This window comes from Callithrix jacchus, chromosome 3 (assembly GCF_049354715.1).
Source record: "Callithrix jacchus isolate 240 chromosome 3, calJac240_pri, whole genome shotgun sequence".
Lineage (NCBI taxonomy): Eukaryota > Metazoa > Chordata > Mammalia > Primates > Cebidae > Callithrix > Callithrix jacchus.
The window spans coordinates 185,850,627-185,877,520 of NC_133504.1; the positions used below are offsets into that span (position 1 = coordinate 185,850,627).

At 45.7% G+C, this 26,894-nt stretch overlaps 1 protein-coding gene across 5 annotated transcripts in view; it reads right to left on the reverse strand.

Moving 5' to 3' along the window:
* EVC2 (EvC ciliary complex subunit 2) overlaps positions 1-26,894 on the reverse strand; it is a 160,125-nt gene that overhangs the window by 96,742 nt on the left and 36,489 nt on the right. For all 5 annotated transcript variants that reach the window (XR_013533207.1, XM_054253497.2, XM_035294080.3 and 2 more), the window contains 2 exons: positions 12,904-13,038; positions 9,364-9,503 (listed from right to left, as the gene is read on the reverse strand). Coding sequence is in view for 4 of the 5 variants with exons in the window: in XM_054253497.2 (XP_054109472.2) it covers positions 9,364-9,503; positions 12,904-13,038 (275 nt within the window). In the remaining variant the exon portion in view is untranslated. The remainder of the gene's footprint in view (positions 1-9,363; positions 9,504-12,903; positions 13,039-26,894) is intronic.

Sequence of the window (26,894 nt, forward strand, 5' to 3'; positions counted from 1 at the left end):
GAACAAAGAAGAGAAGAAACAGAAGCCATACAGCACAGCCTGGCATTTTGTTCCTTCTAAATAATAGCGGTTTCCTCATTCTCGGTTCTTCCCTCTTGCAGAAACCTGGCTGCAGGATAGAGTCGCTGCCCACAGCTCATGTTCCTAGTTGCCTAGGAAGACAGTCCCAGAGGCACTCTTCGTTGTAACAGTTTTAATGTTAATCCCTACGGATAATCTGTCAGAAGAGGCGATCATAAAAACTGTCAGGGTGTTCCAAAGCCACAGGAGAAAAGAAAATGTCCCCGTAAATCGATTGAAACACCATGCCACTAATGAAGCCAACTCTCATCCATTGATTGCCCAAAGGGCTGCCAGAGAGGAAAACAAATACTAAGAATTCATCATTTCCATACAGAATTGGGTCCACTGGTGAAGAGTTAAATTTCCATTGCCCCCTATGGCATTTTGGCATTTTTAATTATTCAGACGACAATGAAATACAGATATTTTTCCATTCCCCTAAAAGTCCCTAACAATCCCATGAGGCGGACAGAGACATTTTTGTTACACATGCTGGGCTCTGACCCTCAGGCATCTTCACTACCTCAACAGCTCAGCGGAGTTAGCAGGATTCACCCACTGCTTTTCCAGGGAACATTCGTTTCTCACAAAAATGTCATCACGCCACTATGCTTCAAAGATGAACATATTTTCTCTGGCCAGTTTTGCTACATATACAAGCGATCTTCCTCTTGGAAGTGATTGACTTTACACAAGAGTTTAGAACCATGTCCAGCACGGGAAGCACTTACTAAATGTAAGCTATTAAACCTTGGGAATCCTGGCCAACATGGTGAAACCCCATCTCTACTAAAAATACAAAAAAAAATAGCTGGGCGTGGTGGTGCATGCCTGTAGTCCCAGCTACTCGGGAGGCTGAGGTGGAAGAATCACTTGAACCCAGGAGGCGGAGGTTGCAGTGAGCCGAGATTGCGCCACTGCACTCCAACTGCACTCCAGCCTGGTGACAGAGCAAGACTCCATCCCCCCCCCAAAAAAAAAAAAAAAAAACCTTGGGAATAGGTCTGCCAATGATAACATCTTTCCAAGGGAAACAGTACCACTTAAATTAGCCAAGAACTGATTAATACTTTGATTAGTTACGGATGATAAAAAAGAGAGAGGATGATATTAATTCTTCTTTCTTATTTTTTTCACATAAAAATTAATCAAGTTCTCACCAAATGGCAAGCAAGGTGTCAGGACAAAATTAGGATAGGATTTGATACACATGCAGCGAATGTTCTCCAGAAAGTGAAAGAAGACTCGTTAATCAACATGGTGGATAACTAATTCAGAAGGAAAATGAAATCAACACGGCCATTTTTAAAAATATAAATCTGGCATCTTCAAGGTAGCAGGTGTATGCACAACAGACCCCCAAACCAATTCATTATGAGCAAAACTGAAATTTTTCTTATCAGAAGCTAATTCCCATGGACAAATAATATGGCAAGATTCCTCTCTGGGACCATCAATCATGTTTATAAACTGTCTATTTGCGGGCATGGACAATGGGAATTTGGGGAGAGAAATACCTCCTGAGTTTATGTGCTGTCCAAATTATAATGAGAGGTTAAATGGGAGTAAAAGTAGTCACCTACATGAGCTAGACACGAATAAGACTTATGATAACCCATTAAATTTCTAGTTTGGTAAAACCTGGACTGTAAGGTACAAAAGGTCAGCAGTTTGCATCCTTCCTTGCTCATATTTTCCTCTTAAAGGTTTCTATGTCCAGGGCACAGTGGCTTGCTCACGCTGTAATCCCAGCATTTTGGGGGGCCAAGGCAGGCAGATCACCTGAGGTCGGAAGTTTGAGACCAGCCTGACCAACATGGAGAAACCCCATCTCTACTAAAAACACTAAATTAGCTGGTGTGGTGGGGCCTGCCTGTAATCCCAGCTACTTGGGAGGCTGAGGCAGGAGAATCACTTGAACCTGGAAGGCGGAGGTTGTGGTGAGCTGAGAAGGCACCATTGCACTCCAGCCTGGACAACAAGAGCAAAACTCTGTCTCAAAAAAAAAAAAAAAAAAAAAAAGATTTCTATGTTTAGATGTGAGATTGGGCCTTCCCTCTCCAGGCCTTGAGCTACTCCTTAAAGTGGGTACAGATGCAGACAGATGCCACTGATTCTTCCCTCCTAGGATTTCCATATCATTGCCCACTCCCTACTCCACCCACTGGCCAGACCTGACAGAATGGTCAGCCCTGGAAGAGGCAAAAAGGAGAAGCAAGACTTCCTCTCTCTGCCTCAAATCCTTCCTGTGCTTCCCTAACTCCATTTCACACATATCCTAATCAAGTTTCCCTGGAAGGCAGTTTTTCGTTAGGTTTGGAAGCATGGGCTTGGAAGTCACAGTAACTTAGCTTCCAATTTCAGCTTTACCCAGCAGGAACTGCATGAGCTCAGGTGGGTTATTCATGTCTCTGAGCCCAGTTTCCCTGCTGGCTAAGTGAGAGTATTATCAGTCACATCAAATGAGAGTCACCGAGAGGATTAGTCATAGCGCCTCTTATGATCAGGCTTTGTTTTAATCGCTTCATATATATATATTAAGGCATTAATCCTCACAAGGAAATCTTGTAAGGGAGGTGGTTAATATCTCTCTTACAGGTAAAGAAACTGAGGCCCTTGTTTAAAGTCACATAACTATTCAATGACAGAACTGGGATCTGAACCCATCACATGTGTATCCAGAGTCCTCGCTGTACCATCTGTCCTACTGCCTCAAAACGGCATCCATGAAGCACGTAGCCTCGTGCCCGACACAGAACAGATGCTGGAAAATGTGACTTCTCGTTGCTGTGGTTACATCATGTCTCTCTTGATATCATTCTTTATGGCAAAGAAAAGAAGATGCAGGGGAACCATGATAAACACATGGATGGATGGGTGGATGGCTGCATAGATGAATGGATAGATGGAAGGACGGATAAATGGATGGAGGGATGGATGGATGGATGATAGATGAAAAAATGAGGAATGCATGGGTAGGTGAATAGATGGGTAGATAGATGGCTGGTTGGATGGATGGAAGATTGGATGGTAGATGAAGGATGGATAGATAGATGGGTGGGCAGATGGATGTATAGATGGATGGATGATAGGTGGACAGGTGAGTGAATGGGCAAATTGATAGACAGGCAGATGGGCAGATAAGTAGATAGAAGAATGGATGGATGAATAGATGAATGAAAGAATGGGTGGGTGAAAAAGATGGATGGGTGGAAGGACAGATGAGTGAATGAGTAGATGGGTGAATGAGATGATGGATGGGTGAATGATTAGATGGATGGCACATGGGTAGGTAGAAGAACAAGTGATGGGTGAGTGGGTAGATGGATGGGTGGATAGATGAGTGGATAAATGATTGACAGACAGGTAGGTAGAGAGATAACATTTGAAACTTATCTGAAAAGGCAAATTGTGCTCTATCTGCAGGTTAGGAGATGAACAGAGGAGAGAACTGCAGGATGGAAAATGTAAAGGTGGCTTCAGAAATGGAATAAACCTTAGATGTCAGCTAAGTCATCTTTCCAACCAATATCTGGGTTTTCTCAACACCCTCTCTGCCAGGTAGTCCCCAGTCTCTGCTATGTGCACCCCCACAATGGGGGGCTAGCTGCCCCTCCAGGCTAACTCCCCTTATAGGAGAGCTTGGAGAAGCAGAAAGGTCTTCATAATTAGCTGATATTTATCTCCCTGCAAAGTTTTACCGTCTTATCCATAACAACTTTGCAGATATCTGATGATCGTGATCACATGAACACAAAATATCACCAATCCAGGCTAAACGGCCTTAGGCATCTGACACAGAGCCCTGCAGGCCACAGAGGGATTTGGGTTTTACCAGGGAATAGGAGGAAGCTGGCGAAAGCTTTTCAGTACAGGTTCCCTGAAAAGGCACCTCTGGCTGGTGTGTCAATGGACTGGAGGGTCAGGGATGGCGTGAAGTTGGTGTCAGAGGACAAAAAGGAAACGGCAATGGCTGGGACTCAGGTGCTGGCGACAAGATGGGAAGAAGTGGGAGCTCCAGGGCGGAGAGGGGAGAAGTCCCATGCAGGGACCAGCACGGAGGTGAAGAGAGGCTGCGTCAGGACGGCACCACAATTCAGCTGGCTATTTGTAGTAAACACCATGTCTACCACATGTGACACTGTATAAATGGATTTCTGGCTAAGGAGAGACGCACCCTCTGGGGAATATCAGCTGCCCAGCACTGAGATGGAGAACAGCATTTGTATTCTGTGGCTGCAGTGACAAAGTACCACAAAGCAGGTGGCTTCAACCACTAGAAATGTGTCCCCTCACAGCTCGGAGGCCAGAAGCCGAGACGAAGGTGTCGGTTCATGCAAACAATAGGCAGCCGGGTGGGAAGCGAAGGTCTTCAGGGGCATCCTCCAGCCGGTGAGGGCTCAGAGCTGCAGCAGATAAAAACCCTGAGGAGGGAGAGCTGGCACGGAAGGTCTGCAGCCTTAGATGAGGATTCTTGTGAACTCAGAACCAAGTAGAGGATACATCATTGGGGTACTCTGCTCTCCTGCAGAAGTTCTGAAACTATTAAGCATCAGAATGACCAGAACAATCTGAGGATGTAAAATGCAGCTCCCCAGGCCTGCTCTCAGGTTCTGCTTCACAGGGTGTGGCTTAGGGAGGTGTACTTGTTTCCTGGGGTACTTTCCTGTGTAGCCATGTACCTTCAGCTGGATAGCTTAGAACAACAAACATTTGTACCCTCACAGTTCTGGAGGCCAGCAGTACAGAGTCGAGATGTTGGCAGGGATGGTTCCTTCTGCAGGGAAGGATCCATTCCATGCCAGCTTGGTGTTGCCAGCAACGCTTGGTGTTCCTTAGCTCGTAGCCACATCATTTCCCATATCAAACCTGGTCCTTCCTTCAAACAGAATCTCCCTGTGAGGGTGTTGCAGCCACAGGACATCCTTGGAAGGAGCTGGGTAGGCTGCGGGGCCACATCACATCTGCAAACACATGGCGTTGCCTTAGGGATTGAGGAATGCTGCACCTCCTCCTAATCTTTGCTGTCAAGTACCTTAGAGCCTCAGATCTTCTCTGCAAGTGACTTCCGCCAAGCACACCATTGTACAGTGGCACCCACTGCTCCAGGCACTGCTGGAGGCACCGGGGATGAATGAGCGAGCTAGACAGGAGGTCCCTGCACTCACAGAACTTACTCCCTAGGTGGGTGGGACAAAATACAACATTCATTTGAAAATATAAGGTAGTTTCCAGCAGCCTTGAGTGTTGTGAAGAAAATGAGAAGTTCAGGGTGAAGAATGGAGGCAGTGCTGCCGTAGGGAGGGCCTCTCACTGGCTCTGATGACCCTTCAACCTCTGCGTCCTCTACACCTTCCATCCCGGCCTGGTCCTCCTTTGGGTCCTCAAATGCCCACATCCCTTCCCACCTCCTGTGCATGCTGCCCACCCCAAAATGCTCATCACCAGCTCTCAGCTTAACAAGCCTCCCTTAGAAGCGTCCTCTCCAAGATTCTTTAGCAGAGCCCCGTGTCCCTTCACACCTCTGACCACAGTGTCGAATCACAGTTTCCAGTGCACGGAGTTGTGTTTTGCTTGTGTATGCTCTATAAGGACAAAGGCCAAGACTCTTACTTGTTAGTGTCCAGCAAACAAGAGTCTTGGGTCTACCACAGTGCTTGGCACCGAATGTGCCCTCAGCAACAATCTGTTGGATTCATCAATCCATTAATTACTTTTTTTAAAGTACTGCATGCATGAACCAGCAACCCAATCAAAGAACAAACCTTGAATAAAGTGTTTCATTTATTTCCCTGGGCTTCCAATTTGTAGAGATGAGGAACAAAATCATTGCTCTGCAGTGTTTATAAAGGAAAAAAGAGTAGTTGTAAAAATACACCGTATGGTTGGCACATAAAAAACTACTCAACACGCAGATTTAAATGCCTCCATTTGACAGACACTCATGGAATACTTACTCTGTGCAAACACAATTTCGAGACAGCTCACAGGCAATGTTGGGAGCACCCAAAGGGAGTGCTGAGCTTTTCTAACCAGAGGAAACAGACGTACGCCTGAACTTCTTTTTTGTCTTATGTTCTTTGACTCTCTGGAAAATCTAAGCTTAGTCTTTTTAAAAAGCTGTTCGGTCGATAGAAGAAAAGATTGAAAGCACTCAGGCCTAAGCCGAATCCATTACTACCTCTGCGGCCTTGGGCAAAACCAATAAACCTGACCGAACCTCAGCTTCCTGGTCTAAAACGGGAGACTTGTGAGAATTAAATAAGATCATAGGCGGGAGGTGTGTGGCAGTGGTCAGGTCCAGAGCAAGGCTGGAACTAAAACACGGTGAGCAGTCCACGCTCCTAGAAGCTTCCAGGACCAGCCAGTCCTGCCCGGTTCCTCCCTCCTCCTGGTCCACCTCCATGATAACCACAGTCGAGGAGCCTGATAAAAATCGAAGGACATATTCCTTCCTCAAATCCTCTCTGTAAGAGACAGAGTTGAATGAGCAATGTAAAACATAAACCACCACGCACACGTAGGAAATGCTCTTTGTCAAAAATAACTCAGCAGGACAGAGCAAAGTTACGCTCTGATGGGGCTTGAGACGAGGTGGCAATCAAGTCACCTAATGGCATATTTAGATTCCCAGCTAAGCCTCATGCTGGAATTACAAACGGGATAACTGATTTGCCAGAGAGAAACGCTATTTTTAGTGGGGAATGTATCACGGATTTCCACGCATACTAAGCTCCTGCCATTCTGAGTGACATTTTCCTTCTAGGAGCACCTAAGCAGGACTATACATCAAGATGGAAAGATTAAAAGTAACTGGCAGTGCTGTAACTGGGGAAAAGAAAAAGACTGGGTTCCTAAAACTAGTGTCCAGCGACGCCTAAATAGAATTGGGAGTTCAATAAATATTGAATGCTGGGACGGGAGGAACAAATTTAGCTCCCAAGCTGAACCCTGTCAGTGCATGCTTGATAATCAATGCTAATCACTCTTCAGGCAAAATAAGACAAGCTCCCAAGAGAAGTGAATATAAAATTCCAGGGGTGCAAGAACAAAATCATTATAAACCTCAACGTTCCTACTGCAGTCAGGCACCAGGACTGGCGAACTGCCGCAGCTGCTTATGATTTCACTAAAAGCAGGGACAAAGGAAGACTGGGCTTCCTACACTCCATGGCTTTTTGAATAAAAAACAAAGACAGGAGGGTTAATATTCTCCTATTTTAAAGTACTAGTTACGTTGGCCCAATCTAAATCATTTCACTGTACTTTTCATTTTCACGTTTTATAAGAAAACACTTTTCGCTCTGAAACCATTTGATAATTAGCTGCTCACACCACTTAATACAGTAAGTGACATTTACGAACCTCTGCCAGTAACTTCTCCTCCCATTGCCCGTCCATTTCTCCCTACTCCTCTCAGACAAGGTGGCAAATTTTAATTTGCATCCTTGGCATTCTGATTAGGGAATTAAGTGAAAATGCAGAATCGCGTCTGAATGGCTGCACGAGGCTTAAGTAATCAAGCCACGTAACTCTGGCACCCAGAAATGGATTAACTAGGCCTGACCCTCCTCTTGGTGCAAGGTCAGCCCTGCACTTCCGAGGCTGCAGGCCTGGCTCTTCCCAGGGCGCTCAGTGAGGAAGGAGCACCCATTCAAACAAGAGGAGAGTCCTTTCTGCAGAGAACAGTCACTGAGCTCACGAAGTGCCGTGAGTCAGACGTAGCAGGGCTCTTCTCCAGGCCAGTAAGTAGTTGCATCTGGAAATACCATTTGACCCAGCAATCCCATTACTGGGTATATGCCCAAAGGATTATAAGTCATTCTATTATAGACACATGCACATGTGTGTTAACTGCGGCACTGTTCACAATAGCAAAGACTTGGAACCAACCCAAATGCCCATCAGTGATAGACTGGATAAAGAAAATGTGGCACATATACACCATGGAATACTATGCAGCCTTAAAATAGGATGAATTTATGTCCTGTGTAAGGACATGGATGAAGCTGGAAACCATCATTCTCAGCAAACTGACACAAGAACAGAAAACCAAACACCACATGTTCTCACTTATAAGTGGGTGTTGAACATTGAGAACATATGGACAAAGGGAGGGGAACATCACACACTGGGGTCTGTTTGGGAGTGGGGGGCTAGAGAAGGGATAGCAGTGGGGTAGGGGGCTAGGAGAAGGATAGCATTAGGAGAAATACCTAATGTAGATGACAGGGTGATGGATACAGCAAACCACCACGGCACGTGTTTACCTACGTAACAAACCTGCACGTTCTGCACATGGACCCCAGAACTTAAAGTATAATAATTTTTAAAAAGTGTATCATATGAGTTAGTTGTGTAAAGTTCGTAAGCCGTGTCTGGTGCTATCTGTATTGCACATAGGTAGTATGATGATAATACTCATTAACTGCATAAGTGAATTCGGTTCAGCGCACAGCCACATCGCCTGGTCTGCCTCGGTTCAGCGCACAGCCACATCGCCTGGTCTGCCTCGGTTCAGCGCACAGCCACATCGCCTGGTCTGCCTCGGTTCAGCGCACAGCCACATCGCCTGGTCTGGCCTCTCTCCCTCTGCCTCTTCTTTATTTTCTATGTTAGTACCCCAATCTGCACATCAGCCACGCTTAGCTGCTGACATCTCACCAAATGCATCTTGCTCCTTTCAAAGGCTTCCATCTGCCCTTTCTTTCCTCCATCTGAAAATTGTTTCCTCGCTTAATCAACTTGGAACGCTTCTTCATAAGCTTTCAGAACCAGTTCAGATTCTCTCTCTTAACTAATGAGGACTGGACTTAATACCTGGGTGATGAAATAATCTGCACAACAAACGCTTGTGACATGAGTTTACCTACATAACAAACCTACACACATATCCCTACATAACAAAGAAGTTAAAAATAAATTTAAAAATTAAAATGGTGACTTCAATGCCACCTCCAGAGGAAGCATTTCTGCGACTCTCAGAAGTACCTACTTCCTCTTCTGAGCTCTGCCAGCCCTGATACTCCCATTAGCACGGTTGTCACCCAATTCTGCGGTCACTTCCGTTTACGGTTGGGTCTTCCCCACCAGATCAGATTTCCTGGAAGCAGGAAGTATGTCTTCTACACCTCTTTTCCTAGATGCCAAAACGTTCCGTGCATAGCAGTTGTTGAATTATGACGACAGAGGGGGGATGATTAACTGAATGAACAAAATATACTCAGTGTTTGCTCTTACGTCAGTGTTATAAAGCATTGGTCACAGCTATGGAAGTATAATGGGATTTAGGATTCTTACTCTTCCAACGCTTGCAGCATGCTCCCAGGGTCCTCGGAAGACAGAATGTCTATCATTTGGTCATTAAGGGAAAGGTCCTCATTCACGCCGTCAGCTGACGTGAACGGCAAGGGTTCCAGCTTGCTCTCGTGCCGCCAGACCTTCAGGAGAATTGCAGAAATACTAATTGAGTGGGCCTTCTTGTGAGTTCCATGTGCTGGGAAAGCCAGGAGGAAAGGCTAAGGGTCTGCAGTCAGAGCCCCCATCAATCAGCCCCACCACTGTGACCACGGTAAACCCTGACGAACTTTTGCCGACATCCCTGAGCCTCCATTTTCTCCACAAAGAAATGGGATCACAATTCCAGCAGCCCTGCATGCTGATGTTGTGTAGGTAAGGTGGAACAATGGACAGAAAGACCTTTTCAACCTGTAAGACCCATAAAGAGGTTTCACTATCATCATCTTTATCACTATTAGGTAGAGGAAACCTCACAATGGATATGGTGGGCCTTGACATCGGAAATCTGGTTGGTTTCTAATCAGAACAGAGGATTGGGCTCAGCGTGGTAGCTCATGCCTGTAATCCCAGCACTTTGGGAGACTGAGGTAGGCGGATCACTTGAGGCCAGGAGTTCAAGACCAGCCTAGCCAACATGGTGAAACTCCATCTCTAATAAAACTACAAAAATTAGCCAGGTATGGTGGCGGGCACTTGTAATCCCAGCTACTCAGGAGGCCGAGACAGGAGAACTGCTTGAACCTGGTAGGCAGAGGTTGCAGTGAGCTGCAATTGTGCCAGTACATTCCAGGCTGGGTGACAGAGACTCTGTGGGAAGGAAGGAAGGAAGGAAGGGAGGGAAGGAGGGAGGGAGGGAGGGAGGGAGGGAAAGGAAAGGAAGGAAGGAAGGAGGGAAGGAAGGAAGGAGAAAATAGGATTGTGAGCTGGAAGTGACATTAAGATACCTAAGTCCAACCCTCTGATTGGATAGGAGATATATCTGCTTTGTCCCCAATATCATTAACTCTGCAAAAATGCATGACAGCTATAGCTAACCTTTACCAATTCTTGTCCCTGTGGCAGGGATGATTTTCAGCGCTTTCTATGTGTTATCATGAAGCCGTTACAACAAGGAAGTAATGGTGCCCCCATTGCTTCCCATTACAAATGGGAAAACTGAGGCTCAGAGAAGGGGAATTATGTTATTGAAGGTCACACAGCTCAAAAGAGCCCAGCTGATTTTTGATCCCAATCCAACTCTGAAGGCTGCCTTCTGCTTCAGAGCATGACCGCCACCATGCCGGCAAAAAAAAAAAAAAAAAAAGAAAAACATGAAAAGAGTTCATTCTGTGATGCCAGGAAAAAAGGGTCTTCAGGCCTTAAATCAAATTCACACCCTTGCTTTTTCTTCTGTGCAGTTCTAATGATCTGCCTTAATCTCTGGGAAATGAATCCTGCTCTGACATCAGAGCAGCAGGGTGCATTTAGTTCTTCTGACTGATAACAGCTTTGGGAGAGGTGTGATTAGATAGGTCGTTTTTCTTCGCACTTTTGCCTGCCAAGGAGATTGTGGGCTGACCTCATGTTGAAATGACAATCCTGTCCTCCAGGAAGCAGGCACAAAATGAACAGGCCCCTCACCCAGGCTGGGGTGGAATTTCCAGCCTCCAGAGAGGAGAGAGAGGGAGTCCCCAGAAGCCAGGTCCTAGCTTGTGCCTGGTCACATTAAGCAAGTTATTTAACCTCATGGACTTCAGTGTTTATGATCTAAAGTGAGGGACAAAGATGATAAATGTTCCTGCCAGGGTGTTGCCCCTCTGGGTGACAATGAGTCACTGTAGGGCCCCTGGCATGGCTGGTTCTTTGCCATGTCCCCTGCCTTGAGCACTGCAGTGCCCACCAGCCCACGACCCACCAGCTAATGCCCCTACTCCTTCCCTGAATGATTCTGCTGGCCTCAGATGCCATGCCAGGAGCATGTCTCCTTCCTTCTTGGCTTTCTGCCTCTCTGTCACCAACCAATAACATAGGGGACATCTCCCCCAGCCCTTTCACCCCTGGGTACAGCGATGCTGTGGCTGCTTCTGCTCCATCTCCAGAGCCCCTGGGCAGGACTAAGCCCCAGGCCACACAGAGGTCCCTGATGAAACACACCCTTTACCAGCCACCTTCCCTTTCTGCCCCGCTTTCCACCCCTCCCCTTATGTCCTGGCATCACTTTACACATAAACTACTTGGATTGGAATTTCAGTCTCAGGTTGTACTTTGAGGGAACCCACCCTCAGACAGGAATGCAGAGGTGGAGAAGCTCCCCGTCCGGTCCAACAGATGACAACAGGTGCCCCATGGAGCCAAGTGGAGGACCTTAGAGAGGGCCCTACCCTATGGGAAGTGGCCTGCCATGCCTTGCAGGCAAAGGCATTGGCCAAATTGAGGCTCAAAGGATGGGTAAGAATTGCCCTAACTGAGAAGGAAAGAGGATGGGAAAATGCTCAGGTGTGCGTACAAGGAGCTCAGCGCCCTCAGGGAAGCTGGGTCACTGGGTACAGTGGGAAACCGGGGTGTGAGATGGGACCTGGCAGGGGGAGCAGCTGGAAGCCAGTCTCGGGCGGCTTCAAAATCCAGGCTCAAGGGTCTGGGCTTCACTCTGAGGATAACCGGGAGTCTCCCAAAGCTCTTCCACGGGGACTGCAGAATGAGACCTGCATGTGGTGCAGCATGAATACAAAGCAGCCAACGTGAGCGGGGTCATGGGCTGCAAATGAGGCAGCGGGCTGCATGGGGGTGACAGGCTGCACGGGGGTGACAGGCTGTGTACCAGGTAATAGCTACAGGAGTTCTCCCACCTGCCTGGTGGTTAGAATCATTGGGGGAAGTTTTGGTCAGGCGCAGTGGCTCACACCTGTAATTCCAGCACTTTGGAAGAACAAGGTGGGCAGATCACAAGGTCAAGAGATCGAGATCATCCTAGCCAACATCCTAGCCTAGGGGGTAAAACCCGGTCCCTACTAAAAACACAAAAACTAGCTGGGTGTGGTGGTGCCCGCCTGTAATCCCAGATACTAGGGAGGCTGAGGCAGGAGAATTGCTTGAACCCAGAAGGCAGAGACTGTAGTGAGCTGAGATCATGCCACTGAACTCCTGCCTGGCGACAGAGCAAACTCCATCTCAAAAAACAGTGGAGGAAGTTTTAAAATTGACTAAAAGTCGGGCATATTGGTGCATAGCTACAGTCCCAACTGCTTGGAAGGCTGAGGCAGGAGGATTGCTAAAGCTCAGGAGTCCCAAGTTGTAGTGTTTTTTATCATGCTTATGAATAGCCACTGCACTCAGCCTGGGCAGCACAGTGACACCCCGGATCTTAAGGAAAAAAAAAAGAATGATGGGGATGCATCCCAGGACAAACGCATCAGTTTTGGAGGCAGGCCCTGGACATGGGTTTTTGTGCACAGTCCCCTCAGTGATGCTGATGGAGATCTAGGGCTGAGATCCACAGAACTGGAGGATGAACTTCAACCTTAACCACCCCCACCTTCCAAACCACCCTCAGGGAAGACTCACCCGACGTCTGGTGAGCAGGTTTCCCTTCAGACACTGATAGCGAACCATGAGGAAGAGGGCAGCCCAGGTCAGCACAAGGGAGACAAGGAAGGCGGAGAAGAACCCCGCAGCGTGGAGGCCATGGTTTGGCAGAACCTGCGGGGACAGGAGGAGAGCACGTGTGGTCAGACTGCATGTCTCCTAGGCCACACAGGTGATTGAGTGTCAGAGACACCAAGCAGGGAGCCAGGACCCTCACTTGCATTTGAGTCCTGCTCTGCCAGCTACTGGCTGGAGGCCCTCAATGGTCCCCTGTGAGCCTGAGTTTCCTCAGGGCATGACAAGCCTGTCAAAGAGCTGACACATGGTGATTTGCACACAGTAAGGCCATCCAACCCCAAGCCTAGCACATCACAGACACTCAAGAAAGTTAAGTTCCCAAATCAAATACATGACAATCTGAAGGAAGCACTAGGGATCTGTGACATTTTCTGAGAATCAGGGGCAGAATTCTGCAGAGGCAGAGAAAGAACCCATGGCACCCTCACCTTCCTGCTACACTCTGTAACTTTACATTAAATAATGAAACCCCAATTTTAACGGCATTACATTTAGAGAAAATCTCATCTTCTGACTAGTGAGATTAGTGCCCCACATTTGCCCCCACCCCTCCTTCTCCATTTCTGCCTTCCAGATTGATTAGGTTTATAACATATATATTTTGTTCTGCAACCAGAATTCAGTCCTGATGATTGTTTACAGGTTAATTCCAGCAACTACAAATTGTAAAAAGACAATATTACTATGATTAGGCAAATGTTGCTCACTGCAGAGTAAAGTAACTGGATCCAATCCTGTGTCACTAAATATTGGCCCTGCATATGTTCCCCCTTTTTTATTTTTTGAGAAGGAGTTTCGCTCTTGTTACCCAGACTGGAGTGCAATGGCGCGATCTCGGCTCACCGCAACCTCTGCCTCCTGGGTTCAGGCAATTCTCCTGCCTCAGCCTCCTGAGTAGCTGGGATTACAGGTGCGCACCACTGTGCCCAGCTAATTTTTGTATTTTTAGTAGAGACGGGGTTTCACCTTGTTGACCAGGATGGTCTCGATCTCTTGACCTCGTGATCCACCCACCTTGGCCTCCCAAAGTGCTGGGATTACAGGCGTGAGCCACCGCGCCCAGCCCTGCATATGTTTCTAATTCACCCCTCTTTCTCACACTTTATTCATTATTCCAAATCAGGTTACATCTTCAGTTTGCTTCAATATGAATTAGCATTTCCTTGTGTGACTTTTCGTTTTTCCTGAAGTTTTTCATGGCCTTTCTTTTTTCTTCCTGGCATACACCCATGTTCTTAATAATACTATCTGTTACAGAGAGTCAAATTTACTTTTTCTTAAAGTCATCACTCCCAGAGTTCTCCGACTTTCTCATTTAATCAGACCTAACTACTTTCTAGGTTTTCTGGTATCATAGTGAGCTTTTTCTTTTTCTTCACTGCCTTCTATATTGTCACAGCATTACCGACTGAAGAAAAACTGTATTCCTTGGATCCCATTCCTTCTTTTTCTTGGATAATTCTTTTTTATTTTTTGAGACGGAGTTTCGCTCTTGTTGCCCAGGCTGGAGTGCAATGGCGCGATCTCAGCTCACCGCAACCTCCGCCTCCTGGGTTCAGGCAATTCCCCTGCCTCAGCCTCCCAAGTAGCTGGGATTACAGGCATGCGCCACTATCCCCAGCTAATTTTTTGTATTTTTAGTAGAGACAGGGTTTCACCTTGTTGACCAGGATGGTCTCAATCTCTTGACCTTGTGATCCAACCGCCTCAGCCTCCCAAAGTGCTGGGATTACAGGCTTGAGCCACCGTGCCCGGCCAATTCTTTTTTATTTTGATGAAGTATCCTAAGTATCTACTTATTCTCAAGTAAGTTTGTTTAGAGAAGATGTTCTTTTCTCACATCTGGCAATGCTGTCATTTGGCCCTCAATTTGATTGATAGTATGGCTGGGTATATAACTCAAGGTTCAAAATCACTTTCCCTCAGAATGTTGATGGTGTCACTCCACTGTCTTCTGACAGAAGTGTACCTGATAACCTTTTAGAAGGATCTGTTTTTGCTTTCTGGGTGCTTTTAAGATTTTCCCTTTTTCCCGATAGTTCTGAATATCTTACCACTTAAAAGAAGATTTTTGAATGCATTTCTACTAACATATAAAAAGGCTTATATATTAATGTAACTTTGCAAAAAATACACAGTATAATCTCCATTTCACTAAAATAAAAATGATATAGATATACATACATATACATGTGTAAATTATAAGGAAAATCCTGTAGAATTTGATTTGAACATAATTTCTTCATGAGGGTTTTTCACCTTCTTTATGCTTGTTTTCGAATATTTCCACAATGGACATGTATTACTTGTGTAATAGGATACAATGATAGTAATTATTATTACTATTATGATGATTATATAAAATGTAAGGAAAGTTTACAGATGAAAATCACCCAGACTATTGAGGCTTTTCAATCCAAGTCATAACTTGACTTCTTCCTCTTTTCTTTCTTCCTTTCTTCTTCCTTTCATAGGGGGTTTTGATTGTACCAAGGGTCCCCAAGGCTGCCTGCATACAATCACACTCACAAGTGTGATTTATTGCAGCAAAAAGACACAAAGCAAAGTCAGAAATGGGAAGAATGGAGTAAAGTCCAAGAAAAACCAGGTATATGCTTCCAGACTCCAGTGGAGCCACAAGACATGCTGAATTCCCCCAGCAAGGCACCATGACAACTCATGTGAAATGTTGGCTGCCAGGAAGCTCATTAGGGACTCAGTGTCCAGGGTTTTTATTCAAGGCTGATCACGTAGGCACCCTGTGCCTGGCATGTACCAAAATTTCATACTCCAAGAAAAACAGCCAGGCGCAGTGACTCACGCCTATAATCCCAGCATTTTGGGAGGCAGAGGTGGGTGGATCATGAGGTCAAGAGATCAAGACCATCCTGGTCAACATGGTGAAACCCCATCTCTACTAAAAATATAAAAAATAAGCTGGGCATAGTGGCGCGTGCCTGTAATCCCAGCTACTCAGGAGGCTGAGGCAGGAGAATTGCCTGAACCCAGGAGGCGGAGGTTGCGGTGAGCCGAGATCGCGCCATTGCACTCCAACCTGGATAACAAGAGCGAAACTCCGTCTCAAAAAAAAAAAAAAAAAAGAAAAACAGCAGGTAATCAGTATAAACTATACTATATGAGAAAGAAAAACACTTTAGGTACAGGGAGCCACTCTTATCAGTTTTAAGAAGATGGGAATCCTGAAATCCAAGTTCACAGACACCAGCCCAGATCCTTTCTAAGGACGGCAGGCTCCAGTTGGATATGCTGACTCTTCTCTGTACAATAGTAAGCATATTATACCCCAAACTCTGCATCAGCATCCTTCTCCAGAAAAGCAAACCTGTGACAGTTAGTTTAATTCAAAATGGCTCCAGACCATGGGACACTGATGTATTCTTTGGAGGGTAGCAGACAACTAGCCTATTCCTGATTTTTTTGCAGCCACAATGCAGACTGTAGTCAAGGGTACATTTTTTTCTGACCGACCAATGAGGTCACCCTGACCTTCTAGACTGTCAAAGCTAAGTTAGGTCAGAAACAGGAGCTTCAGTTCAAATGTTTATTGAAACCTCAATCAAAGTGTGATGCCACTGGTAACTCACCTTTGAGAAATCAGACTCTGTCCACGAAGGCTCTTATAAGAGACTGACAGAGAACCAATTCCGTTTTCCTGCTCTAACATCCCCCGATCCTAAATCTTGAATTTTGATTATAACCAAAATGAAATCTAAGTACTCCATTTGCTCTGGAAATGTCCCTCTGCTTCCTGAGCCCTGACTGTGTACCCGCTAGACGAGAAAAAAAAAATCAATAAACTGGAAAAACATGAATAGCACTGCATGGAGGTGATGTCACAATATTGATAGAAAGGAAACTGAAAAATCTGTCTGTAAAAGAACACTGTAGCTAAAGATCAGCAATCTGTTTTCAAAATTGTTAATCCCCTTTTCCTTCAAAGAAAGCAACAACTTGTTTCATCTTTGAGAAGAAGGAATGGGATTTAAAGGGGATTAACAATTGTGATTACCTGAAAAACACCAATCTCTGGGACAGACAAATGTGAGTTGAGTTGAGTTGTGCCCTCTAAAAAGATATGTTGAAGTCCGAATCCCAATACCTACGAATGTGACCTGATTTAGAAATTGAGTCTTTGTCAATGTAGTCAAGTTAAGATGAGGTCATATTGGGTCACGGTGAGTCCCAAATCCAATGACTGTCCTCATGAGGAGAGGAAGATTTGTAGACACACACAGAGAAGAGGGCCATGTCAAGATGGAGCAGATACTGAGTGACACAGCCATAAGCCAAGGAATGCCAAGGATCTCTGCAGCCAACAGAAGCTAAGAAGAGGCAAAGAAAGATGCTTGTCCAGAGTCTTTAGAAGGAGTGTGGTCTTGCCTGCCAACACCTTAATTTCAGACTTCCAGCCTGCAGGACTGTGAGAAAGTAAATTGCTGTTGCTTTAAGGTACCAAGCGTGTGGAGATTTGTTATAGCAGCCTGAGGACACTAACACAGTGCTTCACATACTTTATTTCATTCAATCTTCTGTAATCCCGTGAGACACGTATTATCCCTGTTCTCCTGATAGACAAATGGAGATGCAAAGAGACTAAATAATTACTCGAAGCCCACAGCTAAAACGGAATTAGCTCTGCGGGACTCCAATATGTATGTTTTCCCCACTGGAGCTGGATACTACTTACTGTCCCGGGGGCTGTACATTTTTCTAAAACGTTTTTAGTCCTAATCTCCCACACCATGGTAGATGTTAGCTATATGGCTGAGATTACGTATGGGCAGCATCGCTCTACTGTGAAAGGCAGCAACAGAACTCTCTCGTGTGTTCCTCTCTCCTTTTCCTCCCTTCCTTCCTCCTACTTCAAAAAATAGAAGTGGATAGCTGAGTCACGCTACCTTAAATCTCTTCCGCTTTCCACTCCCATCTTCTAAATCTACATCTTAAGATCTTACTTTCCTTTGGCCACATGGGCATGGCTAAGAGAAACTGAAGAGTAGAGGTACTTCGGACAGTTCGGTGGATCAGGGTCTTGATCAATGCTTAAAGTAACAACACAACTGTGGGAATGGATGCCTGGATCTAGGAAGAGGTAAAACCAGGGCCGGTTCTGCAGATACCATCACCTTTCACCCCCTTCTCTTACAATTCCTGCTTTCTGGCACCAAGTAACGAGCAAACCTAGGTAGAGCCTACCTTCATGGGGCAAACCCCCTCATGACCCTCACTTTCTTCATTTGTCTGTGTTGTTAAATTATGTGAGGTCCTGCCCTGCCTACAATGCCTCTACTCCTCAATCTTCTTCCATGAAGAATGACCAAAGAAGAGTAAGATCTCAATATGTAATTTTATGGTAAGAAGGAGGCTCCACATAATCACTACCATTGCTGTCATCATCAACATTAACTCTACCAACATCATTATCAACATCATCAATATCCCTATTACCACCATCTTCACCATCACCATCATGATCAACACCTTCGTTAACACCATCATGATCACCATCATGAGCAGCATCACCATCAAATTCATCATCACCATCACCATCACCACCATCACCATCAACATCATCAAATCACCATCACCATTATCTTGTGTAGGGCTGAGGGGCCCACAGGATTGTGGGGTATGCCTTGTGTTGCGCTGAGGCACAGGATCTGAGAAATAAAGAGACAGGACACAGAAGTACAAGGAAAATGCAGCTGGGCTCAGAGGGCCATGCCACCTATAAGCGGAGTCAGGTGAGGCCCCGAATGTCCAGAAGCATGAGTATTTATTGTGTATAGGTTAGGGGGCAGGGCAGTGAGTGAATAATCTTTAAGGATAGTGATAGGGTCGTGAGCAATAAAACATGGGGTCCACCCACATTAGGTCACCTACGCCAGGAGGTAGACAGTGTGCAAGGGGCCCTTTCCCATGAAGGCAAGGGCCATGAGCAGTGAAGAGGGTGCAGTGTGTAATACTTCTATCTATGGGTAAACTACTTCTAAGAAGATTTACAGGAGGATGCTTTAAGTCACACAGCAGTGACAGAGCTGTCAAGGTTACCGCCACCTTCTGGCAGCTTCCAATGAGTTCTATGGGAAGATGCTTTTCGAGCAGCATAGTAGCAAGAGCTGATAAAGTTCACAGTCACCAAGGTGGATTGCTGGTCTGAGGGCAGCCTTGCATAAGAACTGGAGCAAGGTCCTACAACTCCTTTATCAGGAGGAGTGGCTCTTGCCCCAAGCCTGCCATACAGAGGGGATCTTTATGATACTGAACGCTGCCACCTGGGCCATGGATTCTTGTCCTGGTATAACCGTTTTCCCTCAAATCATGCTCTGCGCTGTGTCTGCTCTAGACATTTCTCCAATTATAGCTACTTATTCTTAATTCATGCTCTGTACTGTGTCCACTCTAGGCATTCCTCCGATTATGAGCTAAGATACAATTATATATATATGGAAATATACTTTAGGCACTCATACTATCAACTATTATATGATTATATATAGAGGATTATATAAAGGAATTCTTTAAGCCCTAATTCTATAAACTAATATATGATTATATAAAGGATTATATAAAAGGAAATAGCTGAGTAGTAACACTATAAAGTGAGATATTCTTCAAGCCCTAACTGTGCCAGGGTTCTGCTTAGCTCACATTCCTTGGTGCCTATATTGGGGGTTACCCACAATCTTGACATTGGCCATTACCACTATCACTATCATCATCAATATCACCATCACCATCATCTTCACCATCACCATCACCACCATCACTGTCAACATCATCAATATCCCAATCACCTTCACCATGACCATCACCACCATCATTATCATGATCATCAGTATCTCCATCACCATAATCTTCACCATTACCATCAACACCATCATGATCACCAACATCAGCAGCATCACCATCAAATTCATCACCACCATGACCACAGCCACCATCATTGTCAACATCATCAGTATCCCTATCACCACCATCACTACATCATCAATATCACCATCACCATCATCTTCACCATGACCATCACCACCACCACTATGAACATCATCAATATCACCACCACCATCTTCACCATGACCATCACCACCACCACTATGAACATCATCAATATCACCATCACCATCATCTTCACCATGACCATCACCACCGCCACTATGAACATCATCAATATCACCATCACCATCATCTTCACCATGACCATCACCACTATGAACATCATCAATATCACCATCACCATCATCTTCACCATGACCATCACCACCGCCACTATGAACATCATCAATATCACCATCACCATCATCTTCACCATGACCACCACCACTATGAACATCATCAATATCACCATCACCATCATCTTCACCATGACCATCACCACTATGAACATCATCAATATCACCATCACCATCATCTTCACCATGACCACCACCACTATGAACATCATCAATATCACCATCACCATCATCTTCACCATGACCACCACCACTATGAACATCATCAATATCACTATCACCATCATCTTCACCATGACCATCACCACCACTATGAACATCATCAATATCACCATCACCATCATCTTCACCATGACCATCACCACCACCACTATGAACATCATCAATATCACCATCACCATCATCTTCACCATCACCACCGCCACTATGAACATCATCAATATCACCATCACCATCATCTTCACCATGACCATCACCACCACTATGAACATCATCAATATCACCATCACCATCATCTTCACCATGACCATCACCACCACCACTATGAACATCATCAATATCACCATCACCATCATCTTCACCATCACCACCGCCACTATGATCATCATCAATATCACCATCACCATCATCTTCACCAAGACCATCACCACCGCCACTATGAACATCATCAATATCACCATCACCATCATCTTCACCATGACCACCACCACTATGAACATCATCAATATCACCATCACCATCATCTTCACCATGACCATCACCACCACCATGAACATCATCAATATCACCATCACCATCATCTTCACCATGACCACCATCACCACTATGAACATCATCAATATCACCATCACCATCATCTTCACCATGACCATCACCACTATGAACATCATCAATATCACCATCACCATCATCTTCACCATGACCATCACCACCGCCACTATGAACATCATCAATATCACCATCACCATCATCTTCACCATGACCACCACCACTATGAACATCATCAATATCACCATCACCATCATCTTCACCATGACCATCACCACCACCATGAACATCATCAATATCACCATCACCATCATCTTCACCATGACCACCATCACCACTATGAACATCATCAATATCACCATCACCATCATCTTCACCATGACCACCACCACTATGAACATCATCAATATCACCATCACCATCATCTTCACCATGACCATCACCACCACCATGAACATCATCAATATCACCATCACCATCATCTTCACCATGACCACCATCACCACTATGAACATCATCAATATCACCATCACCATCATCTTCACCATGACCATCACCACTATGAACATCATCAATATCACCATCACCATCATCTTCACCATGACCATCTCCACCACCACTATGAACATCATCAATATCACCATCACCATCATCTTCACCATGACCACCACCACTATGAACATCATCAATATCACCATCACCATCATCTTCACCATGACCACCGCCACTATGAACATCATCAATATCACCATCACCATCATCTTCACCATGACCACCGCCACTATGAACATCATCAATATCACCATCACCATCATCTTCACCATGACCATCACCACTATGAACATCATCAATATCACCATCACCATCATCTTCACCAAGACCATCACCACCGCCACTATGAACATCATCAATATCACCATCACCATCATCTTCACCATGACCACCACCACTATGAACATCATCAATATCACCATCACCATCATCTTCACCATGACCATCACCACCACCACTATGAACATCATCAATATCACCATCACCATCATCTTCACCATGACCATCACCACCACCATGAACATCATCAATATCACCATCACCATCATCTTCACCATGACCATGACCACCACCACTATGAACATCATCAATATCACCATCACCATCATCTTCACCATGACCACCACCACTATGAACATCATCAATATCACCATCACCATCATCTTCACCATGACCATCTCCACCACCACTATGAACATCATCAATATCACCATTATCAACACCAAGTTACAAAAGCATGATGAAGAATTGTTTACGGAGTTTGACTTCAATTATGTAGTAAATATATTCATCGCCTTGTGGAAGGCGAGTAGCAAACACGTTAGCAATGGTTCTCCCTGCTGGTGGGATTATGGCATGAAGTTATTTTATTCTTCCAACTTTTCTGTATGTGGAGGGGGTGGTATGGAGAGGACATTTCTTCAAAATGCCCACAGTGGCCTCATATTAAATCCCACCCACCCAACCCTTCAAAACCCAGAAAACGCTTGATGAACATGGAGAGCAGATGAATGTTTTCTCCAAAACAGAGTCTAGAAGTCATTTTACTCAAAATCCTTTACTTGGAGCTTGAGATCCAAGAGGCAGAGGGGTGAGTGGCTGGCTGGCCTTTGTCACACAGTCCTTAAGGGGCAGCCCCGAGGGCAAAGAGACCCTTGGCCTCCCAGCTGACGGTTCTGGCAAGAGTGAGACCTCGAAGGTAGTCACAGGTAGAGACAATCACACTTACCAACGCAGCCTTGCTAATTTACCAATCTAGGGAAGCGCACCTGGATTAGAGAATGAATCACACAGCATGACTGTGACTACAGTGATGTTGAGTTCAGAACCTGGCCAGTTCCCAGAACTTCTCTGGACTGGAGGTTTTTACTCTAAAATGGGAAAGTGGGACTAGATCATCTTTAAGGTCTCTTCCATTGCAACAATTCTATTCTGATGTTAACGAAAATATATTAAGTGCCATCCAGAGGAAGAATCTCAATGTCACACAGCGCCAGGCTTTAATTAATGGTTGAATGCATAGGACTCCAGCCAAGGGTGCAACCAGCTTGCCAGGGGAGAGCTAGGGCATCACAGAGTGGAGATGCTGGTCAGGGTCTGGTGGGGGGTTTACGAGTTGCCCAAAGAACAGCTAAAACGAGAACAGGATGTGCAGACCCAGAGCATAACGGAAAACGAAGGCACCCAAAAGCCCTGGGAGATGGTTAGCAGGGGCCAGCCTTCCTGATGGATCCTGAATGGGGGCCCCTCAAGAATAGAAAGCAGGCAGGTTTGTGTTTCAGGCAAGACCACTCCAGCGTGGACAATGGGCTGGGTAGGGAGCAAATTGGAAGCAGAAAGGATAGCACGCTGGGGCAGTCATCAAAACAAGAAATGCAGATTGGGGCAATGGTTAGTGGGCTTGATTAAGTGTCCACAAAGAAGGCAAAAATGATAACCTGCAATTCTGTGCAAACCCCTAGGCCTCCAAATTCAACTAACAGCCACGTGATTTTGCCCTCAGAGTGACAGGGGCTGCCACTGTGCTTCAAGGGCACCTCGTAAGCCTCGTCTTAGGGAAATTCTCATATCATAGATGGCTGCCTATTGTGGCATTCCGTCTCTTACACATTAAGATTAAAGTGCCCTTTATATATTAAAAACATTAATCTTTTGTCTCTTGTACAATATACATTACAAATATTCCCCAAGTTTCTCATTTATCTTTCTGAGTGCTGTTTTTAAATGTAAAGTTTGCAACGATGTGTACCCAAATCCAGTTTTCTCCAGATCATATCCTATTAGCCCATTTTTTACAAATTGTTATATTTACTTAGATTTTAATCTGATTGGGAAATTCATCTTTATCTTTCTTTCAAAAGACCCAGTCAGTTGTTACTAAATTCATGTACGATACATCCTTTTCCCATTGGTTAAAATATATGTATACATATGTGTGTAAATTTTATACTTTGTTCCATTGGTCTGTGCTTCTTGTAGCAGCCAAATGCTGCATTAATGGAGCTTCCTAATATTCTTAATATCTGCTACTGCAAATCCTCCCACACTACTCTCCATTATCAAAATCTTTCCATCTGGGTTCATAATGTATATTTTCAGGTGAAACTAATTTTTTTTTTCACATCCCCTCCAAAGTCCCATTAAATTAGTATTGGAATTGTGCTCTAAATGAATTGGGGCACCATGACAATTGGTTTAAATGTCTCTCTTTGATTAGATCTGAGATCCTGGTAGCAGAACACTGTGACTTGTTCTCCTGGTGCCCAGCACAGTACCCAGCCCTTTCAGGGACACATGTGATGAACACAGAAGGTGATGTCTACTGCCATCTGAGACCTGCACTCAGTGTGTGATTCTCATTTCCTCTCAAAAAGACACTACTCAGCCAAGAGACAGAAAAGGAGAGAAGACTTGTTGAGAAAAACTGAGAAATAATTTCTTGGAATCTCATTTTCCTTGGCTTATATGTGTCAGTTTCACCCTCAGGAAAGTAACAGGAAATTAAGGAGATAATGGGGTAGCTCTCAAGTGCGGCAGAATCTCTACTTACACAATGGAAGCCTCCTGTTTTTACCCTGTATTTTTTTTTTTTTTTTTTTTTGAGATGAAGTCTCGCTGTGTTGCCCAGGCTAGAGTGCAGTGGTGTGATCTTGGTTCACTGCAACCTCCACCTCCTGGGTTCAAGTCATTTTCTGCCTCAGTCTCCCGAGTAGCTAAGAGTACAGGTGCCCACCACCATTCCTGGCTCATTTTGTATTTTTAGTATAGACGGGGGTTTCACCATCTTGGCCAGGTTGGTCTTGAACTCATGACCTTGTGATCCACCCATCTTGGCCTCCCAAAGTGCTGGGATTACAGGCTGAGCCACCTTGCCCGGCCTACCCTGTGTTTCTGAAGTGCCAGATGCATATGACAGGGGCGCTGCTACCCTCCCAGTGAGCTCATCCGATTCATCGCGACCACACGCGTCTGGTGTAATTTACTATCTCTGCAGGTGCCTGTGTCAGCCCTGCTGGAACCCACACCATGACTGCCATGGCCTTGCCTCACCCTTATGTGCGTGCCACCTGATAGCTCTTGGTTCATGCCTGACCAGTAGTCAACACTGGCTTAACACAGAAGACGGATCTTCAGCTGCCCCTTCCCTATCTTTAATTAAATCTCACCTTCAAGGCCCAGTTGAATTCTTCCTCCTCCAGGAAGCCTGCCAGTCCCCCCAGGCCATGGAGTTCTCTCTCTCCTGTCAGTGCCCATGGGACAAGCAATCTATATTTCAGCTCACGAACTCACAAACTCAATGAGTACTCTGCATTCTTCGGTCTTTTTTTTTTTTTTTTCCAGGTATTGCCTGAGTGTGAGGGTGGGGATGGTGGGTGAGTGTCCAGGCTGCCCCACGCTCCATTACTTCCTAGAATCTTGCACTGAGCCTGAGTGGCCCCCATGGGCACTGGAGCATGAGGCCCTGATGCAAAACATTCATTCTCAGTATCACAGAACACTTGGCACAGCTGTGTTGTCCTCATGTGTAAATAATAAAACAGTGCTGATGGTGACAGCCCCTCTATTCTTGAGGGGCCCCCATTCAGGATCATGCAGGGAGCCCTGACAACGCCGGGCACTGTGCTGAGTGCTTTATTTTACATCCCTTCATCCACTGACCTTGACAACCACCCTATGAAGTGAATATTGTTATGACTCTCGTTTCACAGTTGGGGAAACTGAGGCTCTCAGAGGTAAGTGACCTGCCCGAGGTCACATACAATCAGAGGAGGGACAGGGATTCAGAGCCAGGCTTTATGGTCCAAGAGTCTGCTGGACCCACACAACACCACAGGGCCACCCTGTGTGTACACCTCCTCTCCCCACTCAAGAGGGCGCTCCCTGAACGCGGTCCACAGCCCAGGAACGCCCGTCCTGTGGGCTGGTGTGGTTGAAATCCAGCTCCAGCTCCAGCTCCATGGCCACGCCTTGCATCCAGAGGTCTGCATCCCAGGGGCAACTATTCCTCTTTCTCCTGAAGGCAACATGCAGGTGACAGGAAGCCTGAAAGACGTGGGCATGGCTCAACTCCATCCACAAGGGAGCCTGTGGCAGCTCAGAAATACCCTTCGGTGAGTGTTCTCTGCCTTTCAGTACACTCACGCAGCAACCAGGCACCTCCTCCTGAGCAGCAATCCTCGCCACTGACGACAATAAGCTCAATCACGGGATATTTACCCATTGAGTGCCACCTACAATGTGCCACACAGTGGGGGACATGGGTGAATCTGACATGGCCTCAACTGCCAGGAGCTCACAGTCCACCAGGGAGACTGTTACCCAGGGCACCTGATGGTCCCACTAAATGGAACACTCACCCAAGGCCAGCCTTGTACTCTCTCTTCCTCTCTTCTATGGCTGGCCTCTGGCTCTCTGGGAGGCAGTGTGGCCCAGTGCCTGACAGCAGGGCTCTGGAGCCAAACTGCTTGGGTTCAAATCTGAGTCCTGCCATTTACTAGCCATTCAGAAAAGAGTGAACAACTTCAGCCAAAGACTGCCATCTTCTGAAATCCCTTCCTGTAAGACTGGGCCTCAGCTTATGTCTGGGAACACGGGTTCTGGGAGGGTTTCCACTATTTTCTGGTTAGAGTGGCTCTCCGTTTTCAAACTGTCTGTACACACAGTGTGGCTTATGCTGAGCACCTGCTTTCCTTCTGTGAGTCTGGAATCTTGGTATATGCCAGGCAGAGAGTGTCCACATGGCCAGCCCCCAATAAAAATTCTGGCACTGAGTCTCTAAGGAGCTTTCCTGGTAGACAATACTTCACATGTGTCACCACA